We start from the raw sequence: 22,304 nt of genomic DNA, 5'->3' as shown, positions 1-22,304 counted from the left end.
GGGTTTGGCAACCTTTCCTGCGATGGGCTAGACAGCGAATGGTTTAGGCTCTGCAGACCATACAATTCCTATCACAACTCCTCAACTCTGCAGTAAAGCGAAAGCAGTCACAGGCAACATCAGTGGGGAGGGATGTGTTCCAATACCACTTCACTGACAAAAACAGGGCAGTGGCTGGATGTGGCTGGCCCCCAGGCCATCCTTTACTGACCCCTGGTCTAAAGCAGGAATCATCTCCACAAAACGAACCAGCTCTGTAAATGGCGGACTGAGGAAATGGGGAAATGAATCCATGTTATCAGCAGTTCTGTGATCCAGTAGCTCATTTGAGAAAAGCTTTTAAAATACTACACATCAAATAGGCTTATCAATTTGTCACAAGTTACTCTTTTTGCAGAGGTGCAATACCTAAAAAATCCTACCTAATGACTGTCACCAAATCATACCCATTTCTAGCTTGAGCTTCACATTGGCTTCAGGTTATAAATAACTTTAAATAATCTGATGCATTTTTTCTCTTATCCTTTCAATATAACATACATACTTGTTGATCTGAGCCAAGAACATTCCCTTCAGTGCATAAAATTCGGCTGTCATCTCTTTTGTGAAGTATTTTAAATTTGTAGATTCAATAACTTCAAGGCCCTGTTCAAAAAAAATGAGCAGAAAAAAAGTTCTTGAAATTTCTAAACAATATGAAAACTTCATAAAATACTAATCTAGGCAGTAAGTCCTATGAGTCATTGACCAATGTACTTTAAATTGACAAAAGATTTGCCTACCATGAATATTTATTGATTGACGTTCAGAATTTAAACTGAATTACTAAAGCTAACTTTAAGTATTTAATCCTAAATACTTAGGGGTCTTATTTTCTCCAAAGCTTTATAGGTCTAGTCGGTTTTACTGTTCTTATCAAGATTCCTCTGAAAATAGTCAAAATCTATCTTAGATCCTCATAATTCTGTAGTGTGTAATTTTTTTCTTTCCTTAAACACATTAACTAAGTATATAGTAGGACAGAGACCATAAGAGACTGTAATTCACAGTCAAGTAGCTTCCTTTCCCTTTCGTGTTTTGGAAGGACTATTTCCCCCTTACTGAGGCTGTATTTGTGGAAAGTTCGAGTCCACCTTCCTTATATTCTGAACCAGGAGACCCCACATGGCCTCATTCTCCACCTGGCCTCAATCTCCACCTGGCCTCATTCTTCAAGTGTCCTGTCCGCACCTGCATGCACTCGTTTTTGCCCATGACGCCTGCCAGCTGGAGGTAGCATTTAACTTGCTGTCGAATCTTCTGGAAGCAATCCACGATAGGAACAGTTGGAATAGTATGAATCCGACTTAATATATCCAGTGCTACATTGACCAGTCCTTGTTTCCGGGCGATTTTTCCATACTGGATGATCGCTGAAGCTGATGCATGAACCCCAAGCATAGCGTTATTTGAACTGGGATCATGCTGAGAGCTATTCTCATAGGCAGTTACAATCGCTAGAGGGCAAAGAAAGGAATCATTAGCCCACACTGATCCTCTTTCAAAGCACTTCACAACAAGGCTTAAATAAAAAATGAAACACACACACACATGGCTTATGAAAATGGGCAGCTCTGTGATAAACCCTCGTTACTTTGTATTTTATGCCATAAGCAACTTTTAAAAGGTGCTAATTCTTGAGTGGAGTGTTACCATCTTGGCTAACCAAATCATAAAATGACAAAGGCTGCTCTAAACACGTGGATGCCTGACAGGTTTAGGGGATAAGAGGGGGACCAGGAAAACCAGAAAAGGCCACGCAGAGCCACCTGAGCACAACTCGTCCTGGGATGGGACCTTCAACGCAGAGTGCCATGGCTCAGAGCGTTGATCCCCCTGGCCTGTACGATTCTGCCCCAACTAGAAAAATGTAACAGGTACAGAAACAAAAAACAAAACTTTACTTCTTCTACCACCTTCATCTTTCCCTGCACCATTACCACCCCGACCTGTCATTCCCTACCCCAAAATAGAAAACCTGGGGGAAAAAAAAACCAAACCAAACCAAACCAAAACACAGAGACAAAACCAGAATCGTGGGGCGTCTGGAAAATTACATGATGAATGCATGCCGGACCAGGTCGGTTTACCCTGGTAATGATGCTGCCTCCACATGAAGATGCTGCTCCAGTGGGACAAGTCGTCAGACACGATGGGCAGTCGGTTCCTCCAGGTCTTCACCACCGTCTTCATGTCGTGCAGGCTGTTGTTCCTTCCCAGGTTGGTCGGCTGTAAGCCTGCGTTGATTTGTGCAGCTTCCTGGAGTTCGATGATTTGCTGGGCTGCCTGATGGGACCAGCATAAGAGACTCTGCAGTAAATGTCAGTAAAGATCAAACGGGAAAAACACACCAGAGTCCATTGGGGACGTGATTATCGCAAAGATCTTATGATGCAATTACCAAAGGAAGCACTCTCGTTTACACACAGACACCTGAGATCCCACATTTCATTTACTGTTCACCCCAAACACTACTTTCCTTATGGTGTCTCCAATTTTAAAACCTCAGCCTGTGGCTCCTGAGAGACAGGAGACTGGGAGAACGATGGTACAGACACCAAACCTAGCTAATGGGCCGTCCTCAAAACTCCTCTTCCTGCTGTCCATGCCCTTTGCCACCCTCCCTGCCCGGCTCTTTGTCCAGCAATGCCTAAGGTCGGGACAGCCTGGCATCCCTGCTGCAGGCGTGCCTTTTCCCAACGTGCCTGCTAAACCCCACAGCCATACTAAGCACCTGCAAACGTGGTTCTCGTGACCTCTTTGGACCCATAAAATGTAAACACATTTTGAGTCACCGTCCTACGAGCCTGGGAGGTAGACTACCCTTAAATTCCAGATGCGCTGTTGGCACCAAACTTCTGATACCACCTTCTCACCTGGAAGGCCCTGGCCACAATCCTCAGCCTATCCAAACTCTGTCCTTGGCTTCTATGGTGCACACGATATCTCCCTTCCCTCGATCCTCATTATCCTGATTTTCTGTCTGATGAGCATGGCTCTGAATCAGTCTCCCTCCAAATGTAAATTTGTTTCTATGGCTATGCCCGCTGTCTCAGGTTCAATGCTCCTTTGAGGCAGAATCTATTGTTTTAAAATGTTTTTTAATCTCCTAAACATAACACTTAGTTCAATACTCTGTATCTTGGTTGATAGTAATTTTTGAAATTGGCTAGAAGAATCTGTGCTTTCTGTTTATATTTCAAATTTAACTCATTACATTCAGATTTTGGAAAACATTTCCTAACCCTGTCCCTCCAGCTCCCGCCAAAAGCTTGCTGAAAACAGAGCGATGGACTCTGTAACTGAGGGTGGCACAGTGGGCACTGAAAACAATCCCTCAGGCAAAATTCAAAACCAGAATCACTGTGAGGATGTCTTCAATCCCGCAGAAACACTGACATGTTTTTCTCAACGTTTTAACTGTGGCCTTCCTTTCCTGAGGACGAGTATAAGTGGGAGAGGACAAGAGAAGCAGAAGGAGTTTCATCTCTGCTGTCCAGCGCAGTCTGCAGACCTAAGCCTGGACACCGGCGCTTGGCTGCGACAGGCCACGGGCCTGTGCTCGCATGGGGGCACCGCACGCACCTGTAGGAGAGGCGTGTGCACGTGGGACACTACGTGGGGCAGCCGCCGCCACTCGCGGATGGCCAGGCTGCTGGCCATCTCCACCAGGCGCTCGATGAAGCTGAGCTGCTGCTCCTCGGGGTGGCAGATGGCCAGGTATCCGCGGTACATGTTCACCTTCCAGGCCATCTCCTTCGGACAGCTCACTTCCACCTGGCAGTGAAAGAACGTGACACAGGACGTGAGGGGCCTTCTTTCCCTCAGTGTAAAGTGTCAAACAGGAAAAAGATACTTTTTTGGTCACTAGGTATGCAAGGCAATACACAGAAATTAGGCTATAGAAATGTATTTTCTTTAGAGAAGTCATGCGTTTACACAGTCTTTTCTGGATACTCTCCTTTTCTAAATTCCAGTGAGCGGCCAATCTCTCTAGCTATGAAAGCATACCACAGGCTTCTGGCTTTAAGGTCATCAGTTGTTCCAAAGAAAAGAAACTGATCAATGCTGTTATGACAGATCAGATGAAAAATCACACAGTCTGCTAAGAAGTCAGCCAGCATTATTATTATTATTATTTTTTTGAGACGGAATCTTGCTCTGTTGCCCAGCCTGCAGAGCATTGGTGTGATTGCGGCTCACTGCAACCTCTGCCTCCCAGGTTCAAGCTATTCTCCTGCCTCAGCCTCCTGAGCAGCTGGGATTACAGGCGTGTGCCACCATGCCCAGATAATTTCTTGTGTTTTTAGTAGAGATGGGTTTCACCACGTTGGTCAGGCTGGTCTTGAACTCCTGACCTCAGGTGATCTGCCTGCCTCAGCCTCCCAAAGTGCTGGGATTACAGGCATGAGCCACCGTGCCTGGCCAATCAGCACATTTTAAGCTGTTAAATATATATTAATCTCCAGTATGATAAATATCAGTGTGATTTTTTTTGAGACAGGGTCCCCCTCTGTCGTTCAAGCTAGACTGCAGGGTCATGCTCATAGCACACTACAGCCCCTCCAGGGCTCAAGTGATCCTCCTGCCTCAGTGTCCCAAGCAGCTGGAACTACAGGCATGTACCCCACACCAGGCTAATTTTTGTTTATTTTTTGTAGAAACGGGGGTCTTGCTGTTACCCAGGCTGGTCTCAAACTCCTGGGCTCAAGTGATCTGCCTGCCTTGGCCTCCCAAAGTGTTGGGATCACAGGTGTGAGCCACCACGCCCGGCCACATGGGTGTAATTTTGAATTGCTTCCAATTCATATTGTTATCCTGGGAAATTAAACCGTTCAGGTGTTAATTCAGGTTTACATGAACATGAGGGAACATGTGCAAATTTTACTGTCATTTTAAAGCCACACTTTCTCGCCTACTATAAAATGTCCCCCAGATTTCCTGTACTCCAGCGTCAGTTCCATGGAGCAGCCGATGAGCCTGGGCCAACCGCTCCTCAGCCAGGTGGAGACCATGTGTTCCTTTCTGCCCTAAAAGGCCTTTTTTTTTTTTTTTTTTGCTCATTACCTTCTGAAGAAAGCACTGGAACGCCTCACATTTTGTTAATCTCATTTAAAAATATTAAAAAATTTTTTTTCATGAAAGTTTTCAAACATCTCTTTGTGATTAGAAAGATGGAAGGACATCTCTATGATGGGAAGTTTACAGGAATTGCTGTAGCAAGATCAATAAACATTCCTCTTTGGAAAACAATAAGTAACAATAAAAGGGACACACATGAGTGCCATGATGGTATCTGTCCCAAGGACTGCATGCAATAATGGTAATAATGACACCACCCCACAATTATATGACACTGTGGCTTGTTTTTGACATCTTACTCTTCCAAAGCACATTCATGGTACCTCTTAGTTCTCGATAACCCACTGAAGAAGAAATTCAGGAAGGCAAACAAAACTACAGCAGCTTCCAACATTACCCTCCACATTGGCACCAATGTCACAGGGTCTGGACTCGAACATTAGTTGAGATAGATTTTTGCCAATTACAACACCTACCCTCAGTTACACTAAGAAAAACGGCATCTCTTCTATTTTCCCTACTGAAAAAAAGCTAACCCACTTACTAAATGAAACCAAGAAACTACCCTAGGAAGCACAGAAACAGACAGAAGTAATTTGCTGAATCCTTTTCAAGACTATTTGAAATTAATTTAGTGCAGATTACCCAGGATGTTTACTCACATATTTGAGTTTTTTTCTAAGCAGTGAGTAATTTACAAGTTTTATAAAATGATCAAGAATCTATGAAAGAAGAAATGCATCTGTGAGACCTTGGGACCATGTGACGCTGCATATATCCAGCTAAGGGAAACTTTGGGAAGGAGAAAGAAGGGAACGTTAAGGTGAGCTACAAATACTTATTCAGTTTTATGTTTTGTCAGAGTAAAGAAGGAATAAGCAATCGTAAATGCATTCTGACAGCAAAATATATACAACTGGTCCTCCATATGTGTGGATTTGACCAACTGTGGATAGAAAATATTTGGGGGAAAAAAAACTGCATCTGTACTAAGCATGTACAGAGCTTTTTCTTGTCATTCCCTAAAAACTACAGTGTAACGAAACAACTGTGTAAGTAGCAATTACACTGTATTAGGTACCGTAAGTAACCTAGACAGGATTTAAAGAACCCAGGCGGCTGTGCAGAGATTACATGCAAATACTACACCGTTTTATATCAGGGACTTGAGTGTCCGTGGATTTTGGTATCGCTGGGGGGTCCTGGATACTGAGGGAAGAATGTATTTTTACTGATATAAATGACTGGTTATTTCTCTAAGGAACACAAACTCCCTGCATCCAATGAGTCATTTCCCAGGTCCCAAACCAGAAGTCAACACCTGGCCTCGATTCCATCTTCTAGTTCATAGTTTGTGACTATTTCTAATCTTCAATTTCTCATTTTGTAAAAGTGTCATTACTCAAATTCAGGAAAGGTGTTAGACAATCAAAAGGAACCTTTCCTTCCCAAAAGCTATCTTTCCACTGCCAAAATGCTTGTTCTAAGGGAAATCTCCCAAGAGACACCTGCAGCTTCAGGAAAAGGGACCCAGGCAGCGGCAGGGATGCCCCCGGGGCGTCTCACCTGCACCAGCGCCTCCTTCATGGCAGTCCAGTTGGACACCCGCCAGGCGCACTCCAGGACGAGGTAGGGGTTGATGTGGCCTTTGGACTGGCCGTACTCCGTCAGGGCTTCCCACTGGTTCAATTCCTTGGAGCATCTACAAGACCACAGATCCCAGAGCAAAAGCTCAATCACCAGCGCACTCATGAATTCACAAAGGCAGGGACAGGGTTTTAAGGAGCAAATTTCCATTCTACAGAAGAACAACACAGTAAGAGTGGACTTCTGTGGGACATGGAGGTGTGCTCCATTGTGGGGAGAGCCCCCTGCCCACCCTGGACACCACAAACCACCTGCTATTCAGCAGACAGCCCAGAGCACTGGAGCCAGGGGAGATGCAGGGACAGTTTACTGCTTCTCCAGTCGACTTGTTTAATTACTCAAGGCTTTAAATGCTGGTTTTGGGTTTCTGTTTGTTCTTTATGTGGCCATAAAGTAGCAAAGCTTTCTTTAAAAAACACTCATTACAAGAAAAGGTCAGAGATTTTTCCCTGGTTCCCTTAACTGATTCATGCACATGTCAAGCACTGTGTTTGGCTTACCGAATCCAGTGGTCTTCCCAGAGCTGGTATTCAGGGAAAATAGCAGGGGAGGCATTACTCCTCTCATGTTCTTTTTTGGCTTTATCCATTGCCTTTTCATAGGATTCTTGTGCCTAAAAAAAGTTAATGCTTTTAAATCACTGTTTAACTAGAAACACACCTTTTCTTTCTTTTTAAATTTAAAACTTAGAACTAAGTTTTTTGAGATGAGGTTTTGCTATGTTGCCAAAGCTGGACTCAAACTCTTAATTCCTAGGCTCAAGGGACCCTCCTGCCTCAGACTCCCTGAGTAGCTGGGCTACAGGTGCCTGCCTGCACCTGGCTAAGAAACACAGCCTTTTCACTGCCATGGCCCAGTTGTCTAGAGCAGGCTGAATCACAGACCTGGGAGCACATGGAGCTCTTCTCCAGGAGCACTAAATGCCCGCAGCTCTCTGTTCAGAGACAGAAGACAGTGGGATTCCCTGAACAGAATGGAAGGAGGAGAGGCTGTCCAGACGTGGGATTACTTTCTCCATCCTTTAGTAATCGGAGCAGGAGCTGCAAGGCCACATCTGCTTCTGGAGCTTCCGCGGCACAGCACCCTACACAGTGCTAGGAATTGCACCCTGAAATGGTGGCCTGAGCCACACTGAAGGGCAGACACAGGGAGTAAAACATAAGCAAAACCAAAACCTATCGCTTCCAACAGGACCAATGACGGGAGGGAAAAAGCATCCACGCTGGCATCTAATGCAAAGGACTTATCAGGACTGTGCTTTAGCTCATGTCATATACGTAGGTATCTCTTAAATGCAGATTTCAGTCATAGGGCCTTTACGTGCGGTGCGGGACTGAAATGCTTTAAAACGTATTTAAATGTGAACTATGGGCCAGGCGCAGTGGCTCATACCTGTAATCCTAGCACTTTGGGAGGCCGAGGTGGGCGGATCTTAGGTCAGGAGTTCGAGACCAGCACGGCCAACATGGCGAAACCCCGTCTCTACTAAAAATACAAAAATTAGCTGGGCATGGTGGTGGGCGCCTGTAATCCCAGCTACTTGGGAGGCTGAGGCAGGAGAATCGCTTGAACCTGGGAGGTGGAGGTTGCAGTGAGCCGAGACTGTGCCACTGCACTCCAGCCTGGGCGACAGAGCAAGACTCCATCTCAAAAAAAGAGAACGTGAACTCTGACTTGAGGACATTTTATTAAAGAACCGTTATAAATGACCTCTCATTACGCACCCAAGCCCGTCAGTGGTCTGAGGTTTACCTGCTCAAAGAACCCGTGCTGCTCGTAAGCAATCGCAGTCGCTGTCTCCGAGTACTTGCACCGCTTCTGCCACAGACCAGCCCACATATCTTCCTCTTGTAACAGGGAGTAAAGCTCCGCAAGGGAATCCAGTATCTCCTGAAAACACAAAGTAAGGTTCCTGAGTGCTTGAGACAGAGACTTTTTTTTCCCCCCTAAAAATACAGTTTCACTGTGCTGTCATTTGAAATCATTTGGAAGGAATATTTATTTAAAGTGTGAAGTCACTGGCAGGGAAGAGGTAATTAACAAACTGAGGCGCACCCTCACCTGCTGCGGCGGGGTGATGCTCTCCTGCTCATAAAACTCCGTTGTTTGCTTCGGCTTAATCTGAAGACTCAGACCCTTTTCAAAAGCCTGGTGCTCCAGCATCAGCGTGGACCGGAACCATAGGTTGTGTGTCTTCCCCAGGTACTTCAGGACGCAGGGTCGGATGGGGATTGGCGGCACGCACTGGGACATGGCTTCCACAAAGCAGTTCAGCGCGCTGGGCTGGCAGTCCCGCTGCACCTGGTGACTGCCGCTGCACAGAAATGGACTTATCTCGCCCGCGAGTGCCTGAAACCAAAGCACATGTCATTTAGGCCTTCATTCAAAAATCGGCAAGTCTTGCTGTCTCTCTCAATGCAAGAATACCTTTCCTAATTCGCTCGAGTGACAGCCAGCGGTTCCCTCATTCTCTGAAACTTGTTCGAGACTGTGTTCTTTTATCAATACTTACCAAAAGCTAAAACTACAATTTTCCAAAACAGGATTTTAAAGATACACTCACATGCTGCTGTCTGTCAGAGAGGATCTTCCACAATCTGGGGAAAAGCTGGACCCACGTCTTCTCTGCCAGCGTCGTGGAAATGTGGCACAGCTGAACGAAAGCGCTGAGCAGCGCTCCAGTCTATGAACAGAAAGACAACAGGCTGAGATGGCCACGGGCTGGGGGTGCCTCGCACAACCACGCTCAGAAGACACCCATGATCTGTCTCATACATTATCGATGCTCCTCCACTTTCAAAGTTTCAAAGATCTGAGAAAATGCCACGTTGGAGTAAAAGCCCACAGATCCTGAGTGGTGGGAAGCCATGGTGCACTTAGCAGCCAAGCCCAGGCATCCCGAGAGGCTCAGCAATGGCGCCTGCATTTGTCCTTAGTTTTTAAGGGGGTTTCCTAACACTACTGATCCCACCATATCCAAGAAGGACAAAAACACTGACAAGACTGAAAGAGTAACTTAGAAGGACACAGATGTCACCGAGGCCCAGGCCACTGAAAATAGGAAAGTGAAAACACACGTATATGACATAAACTATTTGCCAACAGGTATTATTCTTAAGAACAAATCAAGAACTGAAAGTTCAGTCTCTGCAATCTGCAGTGGACAAGAGGCAGGAGAAAATGACCGAGACGGACTGAAACAGAATAGAAGAGAATGGAACGGACTGGAACGGAACGCCTGGACAACTAGAGCCCGAAGTCGAAACTGAGGGCCCGGAGGGCACAGCAAATCCACAGTTGTGTTTATCTCATCCCAGCCCTCTTGTTTTTGAAGATCTGATCTGAATTAGCTGCCAACATTTCTTATTAACAGCCAGGTTTCTAGGTCTGCCTGAGGCTGCTCTAGCCCACAGGAGACACCCTACATGGCATCAGGCAGTGGCGCAACAGGGCTGGGGCACATGCTGACAGCCACACTGTCCCTGCTGCCCTGGCACGGTGGCAGAGTGCCAGGGACATGATTATGCTTTCATTTGTCCTGCAGCAAACCCAAGGGGGAAACCATGGGCACATTCACGTTTCTACTAAAAACAGACACCAAGGATACAAATCTTTCAAGGAAAATGGGTGAAAACATTTAGGTAAAGAACGCTCCTAAGTATCTGTCATCAGGCTGCCCTGTGAGGACTGTGATGAAGTAAGCACAGTTCCCCTCACATGGCCACACACTTCACCCTGACCAGCCCATCAGGGGCTCTCAGCTCCACGTCAGTTTAGCGGAGACCAAGAGCTGGGGAGAATCGAAGAGCCCAGCGAGGTCACTGACCTGCTGATAAAGCTGCTCAACTCCAACCGTGGGGGTTTGGATCAGAATCCCAAAAGACACAATACTATACACCCTAACCCCGAGTGTCAAAATCCTCAAAGATCAAAATCCCTGAAAAATCATCATCACAGCACAGCTGCATCAGGTTAGAAACTATTACATGTTACTGTCTGCATGGTTTAAGGAGATGCCTATGGGTGCCATGTTTACAGCATCAACTTGACTGGACTAAGGAATACCTGGAAACCTACCTAGTAAAGTATTATTTGGGGTATCTCTGTGTATGCTTTAAAGAATTTAAAAATTTTTTTTTCCAGCATTATATTTTCGGGATTTGAGAGGTTAGAAATTTTGATCTTTAGGGATTTCAACATCCGGGATTATGATGTTCAGGGTTTTGTGTCTCAGGATTACAGTCCGCTCCTGCTCCCCAAGTCCATGGCTTGTTCTGATGTACACACTGTCCCAAAGAGGTGCAGGGGTGAGGACCCCGTGGTGGCCCCACAGTGTCAAAAGAGCCCAGCGAGGGGTTGCTGCCTCCACAGAATTCCCACAGGGAACAATGGCCAGACCTGGGAAATGAGGTGAAAGAGAAAGAGCCTGTGTGCCTGGGGTGAGGACCGCCCTCTCCACATTTAGAATCCAAGAGTCTAAGAAGAGCTGGTGGCACCTGACCACTTCACAGGGTAGAGGAGCTCCAGGAAGGAGAACATCAGGGTGGAAACAACAAACACAATGATTTGTAACCCCATCTTGCTCCATGAAAAATCTCAACTCCCATAAATACACAGAAGATGAAATAACACGACACCACCCTCTCCAACCCCACCAGCCCTGGCTGCTTTACCCCGGCACCCATCTCGCCTCCTGAGGGATTAGCACTTCTTTCTGTTCATTATTTCCCCTCACTAGAACGTACACCCTACTGAGGACCAGCTACCACTGTGTTTCCAGTGTCCAGAACATCACCTGACACAGAGCAGGCTCTCAGTAAAAAGATGCTGAAATGATGAAATGAGATCAAATGTAAAAGGTGAACGAGGAAAATGGGACACAAAAGAACCCAAGGAGAAGGGAAGAATTAAATCACACCCAAGTACCCTGAGAACCACACCCTGCTAAGAGGCGGGCACAGGTCTGCCAGAGCGGCCCAAGGACAGGCAGCAAGTGGGCGGCACACCAGGCTCAGGGGTGATGGTGTGCCCACCTGTGCTGGGCACTGAGTTCGAGGGTCTCCTCTGTGACACGCATCTGGGAACAGTATGGCTGACGTCTGCAGCTCCAGCCTGAGCAATCCTCTTATAAAGGGTGACACAGATGGGCCCTGAGACTCAGGCTATGAAGCCTCAGATCAAGAGAAGACCATGGGGACATCCGTGGGCAAGATTCTCTGTGAGATCTGACGAGATTTCAGCCACGTCTGGTCTAGCCCAGCCGCCATCCAGAGAGCAGCCACGGCCCCACAGAGGACGTGGAGGTGTACAGCTATGACCAACTGAGCCAAGACAAAAATCTTATTGAGTAAAACCAAATATCCTGACCCCTCTTACAACATACTGCTAGAACTTCCTCTCCTGATGGCACTCACACCAGGAGCTGAGGCTAAAACTGAGGCGCAGGCACCTGATGACGTGGTGATGTGTCATGGTGACCATCAGCCAAAGGAGGCCTTGGGCTTCAGGACATGGACTTATAGCCCTTTTTTCTGGTGGTGGCGGCAGTAGGGACATGGGTCTATTAAGATGCCTGTAATCCCAGCACTTTGGGAGGCCGAGGCAGACAGATCACCTGAGGTCAGGAGTTCAAGATCAGCCTGGCCAACATGGTGAAACCCTGCCTCTACTAAAAATACAAAAATTGGCCAGGTGTGGTGGTGTGTGCCTGTAATCCCAGCTACTCAGGAGGCTGAGGCAGGAGAATCGCTAGAACCTGGGAGATGGAGGTTGCTGTGAGCCGAGATTGCACCACTATACTCCAGCCTGAGCAACAGAGTGAGACCCTGTCTCACACAAACACAAACAAACAAACAAACAAACAAACAAAGTGCCTGGCCCATGACATGAGAGCTATCACTCACATGTATCAGGCTGCTCTGCTTCCCGCTCCATCCCACAGAAAAGTATTTTATCCTTATCCAAGATGACAATGGTGTCACTTGGGTATAAGTTCAAAGACTGATCCAGTGCACAAGTTCAACATAGGTCACCAAAAGATTTTAACGTAAAAATCACTTGTGAAAAGTAGTTCGTGCTTTTTTCCCACCTAGCTCCTGATATGAACAGAATAATCAGAATCATCACCCAGCTCCTGAAAGAACAGAAAAATACCTCCTCATCAAAAGCAACCTGGTACATGGAGCTTCAACCAGTCTTTCAAGGTCATGACATAAAAACAGACTTATAATTTATCTGAGAGTTTGCAGAAGCCAGAGAGTTTCTACCTGGCTAGATTCAAACACAGATGCACCTGGAGGCCCCCAGTTCCACAAAGTGGGCTTGATTTAGCAAATTAACTCATTTATCATTTTCTCCTCTTTTAGTGCACTTGAAAAATAATCCAACATTATTATGTCTCCTCACACATTTTTTGTACACAGTTTTACCGTTTCTTTCAAGAGATGGTGGTGGAGAAATTAACTTTTTTCCTATTTTCTCCTATAAGACACTGTGACACTCCAAATCTCTGCTTCACGCCTATAATCCCAGCACTTTGGGAGGCCAAGGTGGGTGGATCACTTAGTCCAGGAATCCAAGACCAGTCTGAGCAACATATCAAGACCCTGTATCTACTAAAAAATTAACAAATTAGCTGGGCGTGGCAGCCTATGTCTGTGGTCCCAGCTACCTGGGAGGCTGAGGTGGGAGGATCGCTTGGCCCAGGAGACTGAGGCCGCAGTGAGGTGCGACTGCGCCACTAGACTGCAGGCTGGGTGACAAAGCAACATCCCATCTCAAAAAGAAAAAGAAAAGAAACAGAAAAAGTTACACTGCTGTGGAATGATCCTGATTTAGGCTTTGAACTGTCCATGGGAGGAAAGCAACGAATCCTTTCCAAGCTGCGTACAGACCTTCACCTCTCGGAGAGTGTCCAGAAACTTGTCGTGCCTGTTGGTTAGCATGTGCAGCTGGTTTCCAATGTCCTTTTCTGAAAGTTCTTTGGTTTTGGGTGTGCTGGTCTGATCCCCAGGAGCTAGTTCGATGTCTATCTCTACATCCTAAGAAACAAAGCAGCAAGCAAAACCAAAAGGTCAAAGGCTTCAAGAAAACCCAACAAACACACCTCCTGTAGGCTTCTTGTTACAATTTTGGTAAAATTCGTGTTCGTTTCCTGGAAGTGTGTAAGTATTTAAATAATCTTCAATCCTAAAATAAACAAAACCTGGATTAACTGGACCAGATCGCTCTCTTTTTAAAAATGACTATAAAGAAGCCACCAGTGTGCTTTCACATTTGGGTTTTTTGTCAAAAGCACAATTTAAAAGAATAAACTTTAAACGTAAAAATAATAAAGATTAATGGAATCATAGTCTATCATTACTCAAAATGTAATACAGTCGCCCAGCTGCCTGGCTTGCTCCGACTGAGAATCCCTTCAGGGCCACGGCGGAGCATGTTGCTGGTGCAATGTTTTATATGACCATTCCCAAAGAGGAATACACCTTATTTCTGTCTGAAAGTTTGGAGAAGTCAGTCAACAATCAAACTACTCCTTGAAGTCAGGTATCGACAATTTGGTGTGTGCCCTTGAAAATGAAGAACTTCAGACTTGGCAATTTATTTCACACAGGAAGATTACAGAAAGAAAAGACCAAATGACCAGGTAATCTAGTGTTTTAGCAACAGTAAAAAAAGGAAAAAAATTTTAATTCGAAATTATTAATGAGTAGACATCCTGCACATGGAAGAGGGGACGCACCACCCCTTTTAGAGCAAAGAAGGTGCCGTGCCCGCCTGCAGCACGGGGTGACTGTCTCCTAAGACACAACGCTCCACACAGGCTGAGCCTCCAAAAACCAACGACCTTAAGGAGATACAGCCTACAAAAATCCCTGCCAGGAACAGCGGCAGCCACTACTTCATGGAGGACAGAAAGCCACCAAGCCTAAGGCATCAGCCTTCGTACAAGTTCTCGGAGGAGCAAAGGCTCCCTGCTGCCCGTCCCGGGACTAGGCAGAGACATGGGTTCTGAGCAGGCTGCTGGAGGAACCAACTAGAGCCCCAGCCCCTGTGTGGCAGGCAGCATTCCCCCAGGCAGCGCTTTCTGTAATGAACACGGGCTTTTCTCACCAGGAGAGAAAAATCACGGCACAGGGAAATGTTCTGTTCTCAGCAGTACTAGCTCATGGTAACGTGATTCATCTCAAAACCGAATGGGAGTGCAAGATGCTTCTCAATTCTAACTAAAAAAAAAAAATCTAGCTGAACTTAGGTACCACATTCAGAGCTTTCAGGTAGACAGGTTTTTATACCTTGTTCATGCCCAAAACAAATCTAAAGCTGATACAAAAACTTCTTCCGCAGGACCAAGGATTCTGCCCGTGGGGCGCGGGGCCTCACCTCCACTCCTCTGGCATTCTGCCCGTGGGGCGCGGGGCCTCACCTCCTCTCTGGGATTCTGCCCGTGGGGCGCGGGGTCTCACCTCCTCTCTGGGATTCTGCCCGTGGGGTGTGGGGCCTCACCTCCTCTCTGGGATTCTGCCCGTGGGGTGTGGGGCCTCACCTCCTCTCTGGGATTCTGCCTGTGGGGTGCAGGGCCTCACCTCCTCTTTGGACTCGCTGTTCTCCCGCTCCCGGGGCTCCTGCTTGACATGTGTGACCATGGCGAAGGCGGCACGGTCGTGGCTATCGGCCAGGTTGATGACGTTGGTGATGGACGGGAGCATGGCTCCTTGGCAGCTGGTGCCAATGGGGGTGCTCTTCTCACACACGGCCAGAAGCAGCTGCAAGGGGTGCGGAAAGGAGACAGACCCAAGGCATGCGCGTGGCATTCAGGGCATCTGGACTTCTCTCCCAGATGCCCTCACTCAGGCACCTCTGACTCTGCAGGTCCAAGTATGAGCTCAGCACCCTTTCCCACCTGTCCCCGACCAGACAGGCTTCCTCTCCTCCAACCCCTCCAAGGCATCGTCCACATACAGAAGACCTCTGGTTCACTCATAGCACACATCAGGTCCTGCCACTCTTAACTCCTGAACACCTAGGCGGTTCCTGCTCCCACCTGGGTGGAACCTCCCACCTCACCCCCAGACTCGTCCTCCTGAACCCATCTCTTTCCACACAGTGGCCCTTTACCCCGGCCCACCCACCCATAGCTTCCCGCAGCCTCAGGCGACAGTGTAGGCTTCCCCGTGTGAGTCGCGAGTCCCTCCGTGATGTACTGAAGCCCCTGCCTGCCTCTGCAGTTGGGCCACTCGCCACCACACCGTTCTTCCCCACAGGCCGTGCACAAGCTGCCTGGCCACGACACTCTTGCCATCTTGGGCGAATATTTCCTGAGCACCCACTGGGTGCCATGGAGGCCCTGCAGACTCATCTGTTGACTGCACAGAGATAGTGTCCCCTGCCTCAAGGAGCTGAAGTGTCAGAGGGAAGGACACAGCCAGGCATGTGCTCACTGTGGTAACGTGGCCAGGAAACAGGGTGGACTGACAGAATTAAAGGGAGCTACACATTAGCCTGAGTGGCAAGAGTGAGGCAAGATCAAGAATATGGAAGGCCAGCACACTGGAGACTGATGCTGGAGGGAGAGGGATGAGATGGGGATGCAGAGAGAGGCAGGGGGCCAGTCACCTGGCAGAGAGAGGCTATGGGGACCATAGCCTGGAGGCTGGATTTTATGCCACGCACAATGGAAAGAGTATTGTTAGCTGCTTTATTAAGAATAATTTTGTAACGACAGAGAAAACTTATCAGTAGGAGGGGAGGTGGTTGAACACTACGGAAATGGTTCCATCGTCCTAATGAGAGATGGTGGTGGCCAGTGGGCCCTGAACTGTCACCCGCAGTGAGGGAGCAGATACTCAGGGGCAAAGGAAGGAGGGAGTCGAGGACTCCTGGCTTGTGCCCTTCCCCTGACCGATTCACATGGACCTGCCACAGCCAATATGTCGTCTGTCTTTGTCTTTTTAGCACCTGACCCAGTGCCTGGCAACTAACCAGCAGTCGAAAGGTCTCCTGAATGAGTGATGGAAGAGCAGGGAACTCTGCCCAGGTGTGGCCATAGGCAAAATTCCAAACGCACGCTGCACACGCGCCAAGAGAACGCCCATCCGGCACGAACGGGAAACATGCTAGCAGGCTCTCCTGAGACCCAGCACCACAACTCACTCCCTTCTTCTCATCAAAGAGAACTAATCCACCTTCTGTCCCAGCTGTCTCAGGAGACATAGTACGTGGTGACCTGGTTTCATTCACTCCAGGTAAATGGACGAGAACTACCTGCACAGCACTGGTAACCTGCCACAGCAAACTCAAGCTGATGAGTGAGCCACAGGCTGAAACTCTAGCAAGCTAGAAGCTTACCACAATCCTGCTGGAAACTCAAAGAACATCTGACTTGCCTTCCATGAAAAGTCAATCCTACTCTAGGTCTGGACCTCGCTTTCATAACACTGAGCATGTTAAACACGCTTGTGTTGCCAGCACCAGACTCCTCACACTAAGGAACCAAAACCGACAGCGTGGTCAGGCCCTGGCCCGGCTGCTCCATCTTTCTGCTTAAGGAATGATGGGGGCCAGGCATGGTGCCTCATGCCTGTAATCACAGCATTTTGGGAGGCTGAGGCAGTCAGATCACTTGAGCTTGGGAGTTTGTGACCAGCCCGGGCACCATGGTGAAACCCCATCTCTACTAAAAATATAAAAATCAGCCGGGTGTGGTTACATGGGCCTATAATCCCAGCTACCGGGGAGGCTGGGGCACAAGAATTGCTTAAACCTGGAAGGCGGAGGTTGCAGTGAGCTGAGATCATACCACTTCACTCCAACCTGGGTAACAGAGCAAGACTCTGTCTCCAAAAAAAAAAAAAAAAGAACAATGGGAGTTGACAAGTCCACAGTTTTATTTTCTAGGGCACACAGACAGAATTCAAACTTTTTATATTTGAAGAAAAAATGAATCTTCACCTACAAAAATATACTGTTCAACTTTCTGACACAGGATTTTAAATCAGCCCAAAAACGCTTTAGATGAACGCTTGCCCTGAAGTCTTTATTTTCTTCCTGGAGATCAGAAGCAGGTTTGTGCTGGAGATTTCCAATTCATCTCAGTGTGTGTGAACACCTCCTGGCTTTGGAGCCCCAACTCAGAAAACCCACAGCCGCCCCGGCCACAGATGTGAGCCGAGTCTTCCTACCTCAATGCACTGCTTGATCCAGAAGTGGTTCCCCATGGCTTCCCAGTTCTGCGAACAGGTCACATAGAGCAGGCGCTCGTAGACACGACGTTTCATGGAGTTGTCAAAAACCTCGAAAAACTTTGCCCTGATGAGTGGCTGGGCACAGCGCAGCCCAGAGAGAAAGGCAGGCTCAAGTTTCGCCGTCAGCTCGCTGCCAGAGAGGGTCTCATCCCTGTAACACCAAGTCAGAGACAGGCAAGACAATGGACTCCCCAAGTCGTATGCAAACAAGCAGAAACAGGTGGACGTGGATGTGAACTTGCTGAAATGCCACTATGAAAACCAAGAGTATGTTATAAATCGTGGCAGGCTCATGCAGCATTACAACACAAGGTCCTTTAATGACACCAAAGTAGGTCACACAATTTAGCATTTAAATGAATATTTTAAACTTAGGTATGAGTAAAAGATTAAAATCATGGCTGCATGGCTGGCTGGCCGGGGAGCACGTTAAGGACCAATATATGTAGTACTTGATTAATTGCTGTAATTACCTGTAGACATAGTTAACAAGATCTAAAAACTGGGCATTTAATTCAAGGTCTTCCGGAAAGCGTTTTTCTATGTAAGTCATCATCTTCACAAGCAAAATGGACTTCTCCCGGAGTGTAGGTGTCTGTATGAAATTTGAGAAAAGACGCAGTTAAAAGTATTTCAACCATCTGCTCTAGTATTTTTTAAGCTCCTACAATTTTATCAAGCACAATAAGACAAGGTCATTCCTAAACAGTAAGGCAAAGATGGCTTTATCTTTGGATGCTTGAAATCAAGACATGCCAATGTAATTTTCGTAGGGGCTACAACTCATTTTAGAGAGAAAGCAACTGTAAATTATAAAACAAATCAGAAGTTTGCAAGCATCTAAGTGAAATGATAGTCTCTATTATTACTTTTACTTTTAGTATTATTTGTCTTATCTTTATCGCCATAAAAAGGTTAACAAGGTTCATTTAACAACTTTTTTTTTTTTCTAAGACAGTGTCTCGCCGTGATGCCCAGACTGGAGTACAGTGGTGTGATCTTGGCTCACTGCAACCTCTGCCTCCTGGATTCAAGCGATTCTCTGGCCTCAGCATCCTGAGCAGCCGGGATTACAGGCATGCGCCACCATACCTGACTAATTTTTGTATTTTTAGTAGAGACGGGGTTTCACCATGTTGGCCAGGCTGGTCTCAAACTCCTGACCTCAAGTGATCCACCTGCCTCGGCCTCCCAAAGTGCTGGGATGACAGGAGTGAGTCTTCATTTAACATTTTAAGAGGAGCAAAGCCACATTAAGATGAGCAACTCAGTTTCTATTTAACATCTGTTAAGTACACTGAAAAAAATCCATCTTTCTTTTCTTTTTTTTTTTTTTCCCAAGACAGAGTCTTGCTCTGTCGCCCAGGCTGGAGTGCAATGGCGTGATCTCAGCTCACCGCAAGCTCCACCTCCTGGGTTCACGCCATTCTCCTGCCACAGCCTCCCGAGTAGCTGGGACTGCAGGCACCCGCCACCATGCCTGGCTAATTTTTTGTATTTTTAGTAGAGACGGGGTTTCACCGTGTTAGCCAGGACGGTCTCAATCTCCTGACCTCGTGATCTGTCCACCTCAGCCTCCCAAAGTGCTGAGATTACAGACAAAAATCCATCTTAATTAAGAAAAGATGCTGTGAGTGCAATTACAGCAGAAAAAAATGTTTTGCTTCAAGTTTCAGAAAGACCAAGATGTTGAGGCTTGAATTTTCTTTTATTGAAAGGGAGATCACATGGCACACCGTCCCAGCTCACCTGATTGGCTGCCATTGGGGAGTTATTCTTGACCCATTCTTCCACGATTTTGACCACAGCCCGGAGGATTTTGGCATCTGGTGATTTTTCGATGAGGGATGTCAGGATGGCCTGGATGAAGTTCTTCCGCATCTCCATGCTCATCACTGCCAGGCGCGTCTTCACCAGCTCCAGACTCAGCATCACCAGCTCGCTTGTACCTGCTCGCCCCAATTAAGAACAAACCCACGGGTCTCTAAACGTTGATTTAAACAGGCAGCCACTCAGCCTTGCCTGGTATGCTGGGTTCTGCCCATTTTCCCCCTCAATGTTTTTTCCTGCAACTAGAGCTCTGGGATTTGAAGCACTCATATGTTCTTACGTGCATCTTGGAAGTGTAGCCCTCTCTGCAGGGAGAGGGATGAGGGAGCTGACGGACCAGTGCAGGTGGCTCCGGCCTCTCCACACCCAGCTCTGAAGTCCTAATCATGGCCCCTGTACTCTGAGGTGCACCCAGAAGCCGTGCCCACCACAGCCCCTGCCAGGCAGCCCCACACCCCCACACAGCATCCAGATTCCAGGAGCCCACTGCTCAGCTCTGGAGCCTGTGACTTAACTCTTCAGAAACAGCAACTCTGATTAAGCAGTATCTGTTTCACAGTAAGCACTGGTAACTCTCAGTGGTGAATGCAGCATCTAAAAGTCCAACTATTTTAAAATTTCTGCATTCTTACACTCACAGACTTTAAAAGCAGGTGTGTGTGTGTGTGCACGTGCACACGCATGCACACGTGAGAGAGAGTCTTAATCTCTTGCAGACTGAGTGCAGTGGGTATTCACAGGCGTGATCACAGCTCACAGCAGCCTCCAACTCTGGGCCTCATGCAATCCTCTTGCCTCAGCCCGCTGAGGAGCTGGGACCACAGGCGTGCCACCGTACCCAGCTTAATAACAGTCCATTTTTAACAATGAGTTGTTTTTTAAACCCCTACATTGAAGAGCAAATGGTAACGATTTACGACCAAACAACAGGACTTGGTGAATGCACATTCCCTTTAGAGTTCAGCCCCAGCCTGCACAACAGAGTCTGTTCTCTGTTCAACAGAGTCTGAGGAAAGGCCCCCAGTGGCCAGCACATCACCTGAGGTGGCTTCGGTGCTTCCTGACGCTGCCTGAGGGTTTAAATGCTCCCGGACCATCTTCTGAAGGGAGCGCATAAAGACGGAGATCAGCCTGTCTATGTAGCTGGGGTTGTTGCTGCAGGCAGACTTGAGGATCATAAGGGTCCCTAAAATGTAGAAATTGCCAGGTGTTTCACAGAAAAGTAACAACCACGAAAAACAGAGCGAAAGCAACACATTATTTAAAACAATGTATTCTGACAAAAGCATAGTTAATCCCAGTGTCAACACTGTGAGCTTTTACATGGCTCATGCTACATTCTGAATGAAACACTGTATTTCCACTCCTAATTCTCAACTAGATCAAATCACCATGAATGAGAACTGATTTTTGTGCTTCAGTAGAAACAACGTTCTTACCTTCAGTTCTGCATTTTATTTTTGGGTGATGGCAAATTACCCTAAGTTTTTACTCCTATAATAGGTTTGGGAAAAATAAGAAAAAGAGGAAGAAAAATCTAGTCTATCTAAAGGACATGCCAAATATCTTTGAATTCAATTTGCACTTCATTCTGAGAAACAGCCTAAGATCAATAAAAATCAGCAAAGCCAATACTAGAACAGAAACACTGAGTGTATGGAAGAATTATCTTTCATATTTGGCATTGTGACAATCACCTCGATTTCAACCTACCCATTAAACTTTTTTTTTTTTAATGTTGAGTCTTGCTCTGTCACCCAGGCTGGAGTGCAGTGGCGTAATCTCGGCTCACTGCAACCTCTGCCTCCAGGATTCAAGCAATTCTCCTGCCTCAGCCTCCCGAGTAGGTGGGATTACAGGCACCTGCCACCACGCCCGGCTAATTTTTGTATTTTTAGTAGAGACGGGGTTTCACCATGTTGGCCAGGCTGGTCTCAAACTCCTGACCTCAAGTAATCCGCCTGCCTCAGCCTCCCAAAGTGCTGGGATTATAGGCGTGAGTTACTGCACCCGGCCCTACTCATTAAATTTTAAATCTGTATTCACGGATCAACCAAAGAGTGTTTGCCAGTTATGAGGTGATTTCAGGCTAGCTTTGTTAAAAGACCAATTCTTAACAGAGCAGTCAACAAAAGACCAGTCTGGTTGTAACCCAGGCAACCCATGACACTTGATGACAGTGATGGAAATGGGGTGTACTCTGTGGTTCCCGAGTGCTATGCTCTCCTCTATGGAGCAGACGGCTGAGACTACACCCCAGATCTGGCATGGGGATGACGGTGTGGCCAACTTCCTAGGCCCACCTCACCCCGAGGCTGCCCCGGCCTTCGACACCCCACAGAGGAGGGAGGCAGGGCCCATGAGGTCAGCCCTTCTCAACGAGGGTCCTCCAGAGAATGAGCAGTGGGAGGAGATACTTGTGCTGCCCTGTGATGGAAGCTGGCATCTTCTGCAGGGTGACTC

The 22,304-nt window shown here is 47.2% G+C and overlaps 1 protein-coding gene across 13 annotated transcripts in view; it reads right to left on the bottom strand.

Moving 5' to 3' along the window:
* Positions 1–22,304, bottom strand: part of TRRAP (transformation/transcription domain associated protein) — a 136,256-nt gene that overhangs the window by 27,183 nt on the left and 86,769 nt on the right. For 9 of the 13 annotated variants that reach the window (XM_034964495.3, XM_034964499.3, XM_063605974.1 and 6 more), the window contains 15 exons: positions 20,881–21,027; positions 19,761–19,960; positions 18,485–18,606; positions 17,949–18,162; positions 15,354–15,533; positions 13,662–13,808; positions 9,332–9,451; positions 8,830–9,117; positions 8,521–8,658; positions 7,269–7,381; positions 6,688–6,823; positions 3,625–3,816; positions 2,097–2,325; positions 1,231–1,496; positions 545–645 (listed from right to left, as the gene is read on the bottom strand). In XM_034964495.3, coding sequence (XP_034820386.1) covers positions 545–645; positions 1,231–1,496; positions 2,097–2,325; positions 3,625–3,816; positions 6,688–6,823; positions 7,269–7,381; positions 8,521–8,658; positions 8,830–9,117; positions 9,332–9,451; positions 13,662–13,808; positions 15,354–15,533; positions 17,949–18,162; positions 18,485–18,606; positions 19,761–19,960; positions 20,881–21,027 — 2,593 coding nt within the window. The remainder of the gene's footprint in view (positions 1–544; positions 646–1,230; positions 1,497–2,096; positions 2,326–3,624; positions 3,817–6,687; positions 6,824–7,268; positions 7,382–8,520; positions 8,659–8,829; positions 9,118–9,331; positions 9,452–13,661; positions 13,809–15,353; positions 15,534–17,948; positions 18,163–18,484; positions 18,607–19,760; positions 19,961–20,880; positions 21,028–22,304) is intronic. The other 4 variants (XM_034964498.3, XM_055115148.2, XM_008968687.4 and 1 more) reach the window with 1 other exon arrangement.

This window comes from Pan paniscus, chromosome 6 (genome assembly GCF_029289425.2).
Source record: "Pan paniscus chromosome 6, NHGRI_mPanPan1-v2.0_pri, whole genome shotgun sequence".
Lineage (NCBI taxonomy): Eukaryota > Metazoa > Chordata > Mammalia > Primates > Hominidae > Pan > Pan paniscus.
Note: the sequence above shows the minus strand (reverse complement) of the source record. Positions and strands in the feature narration are given on the sequence as shown.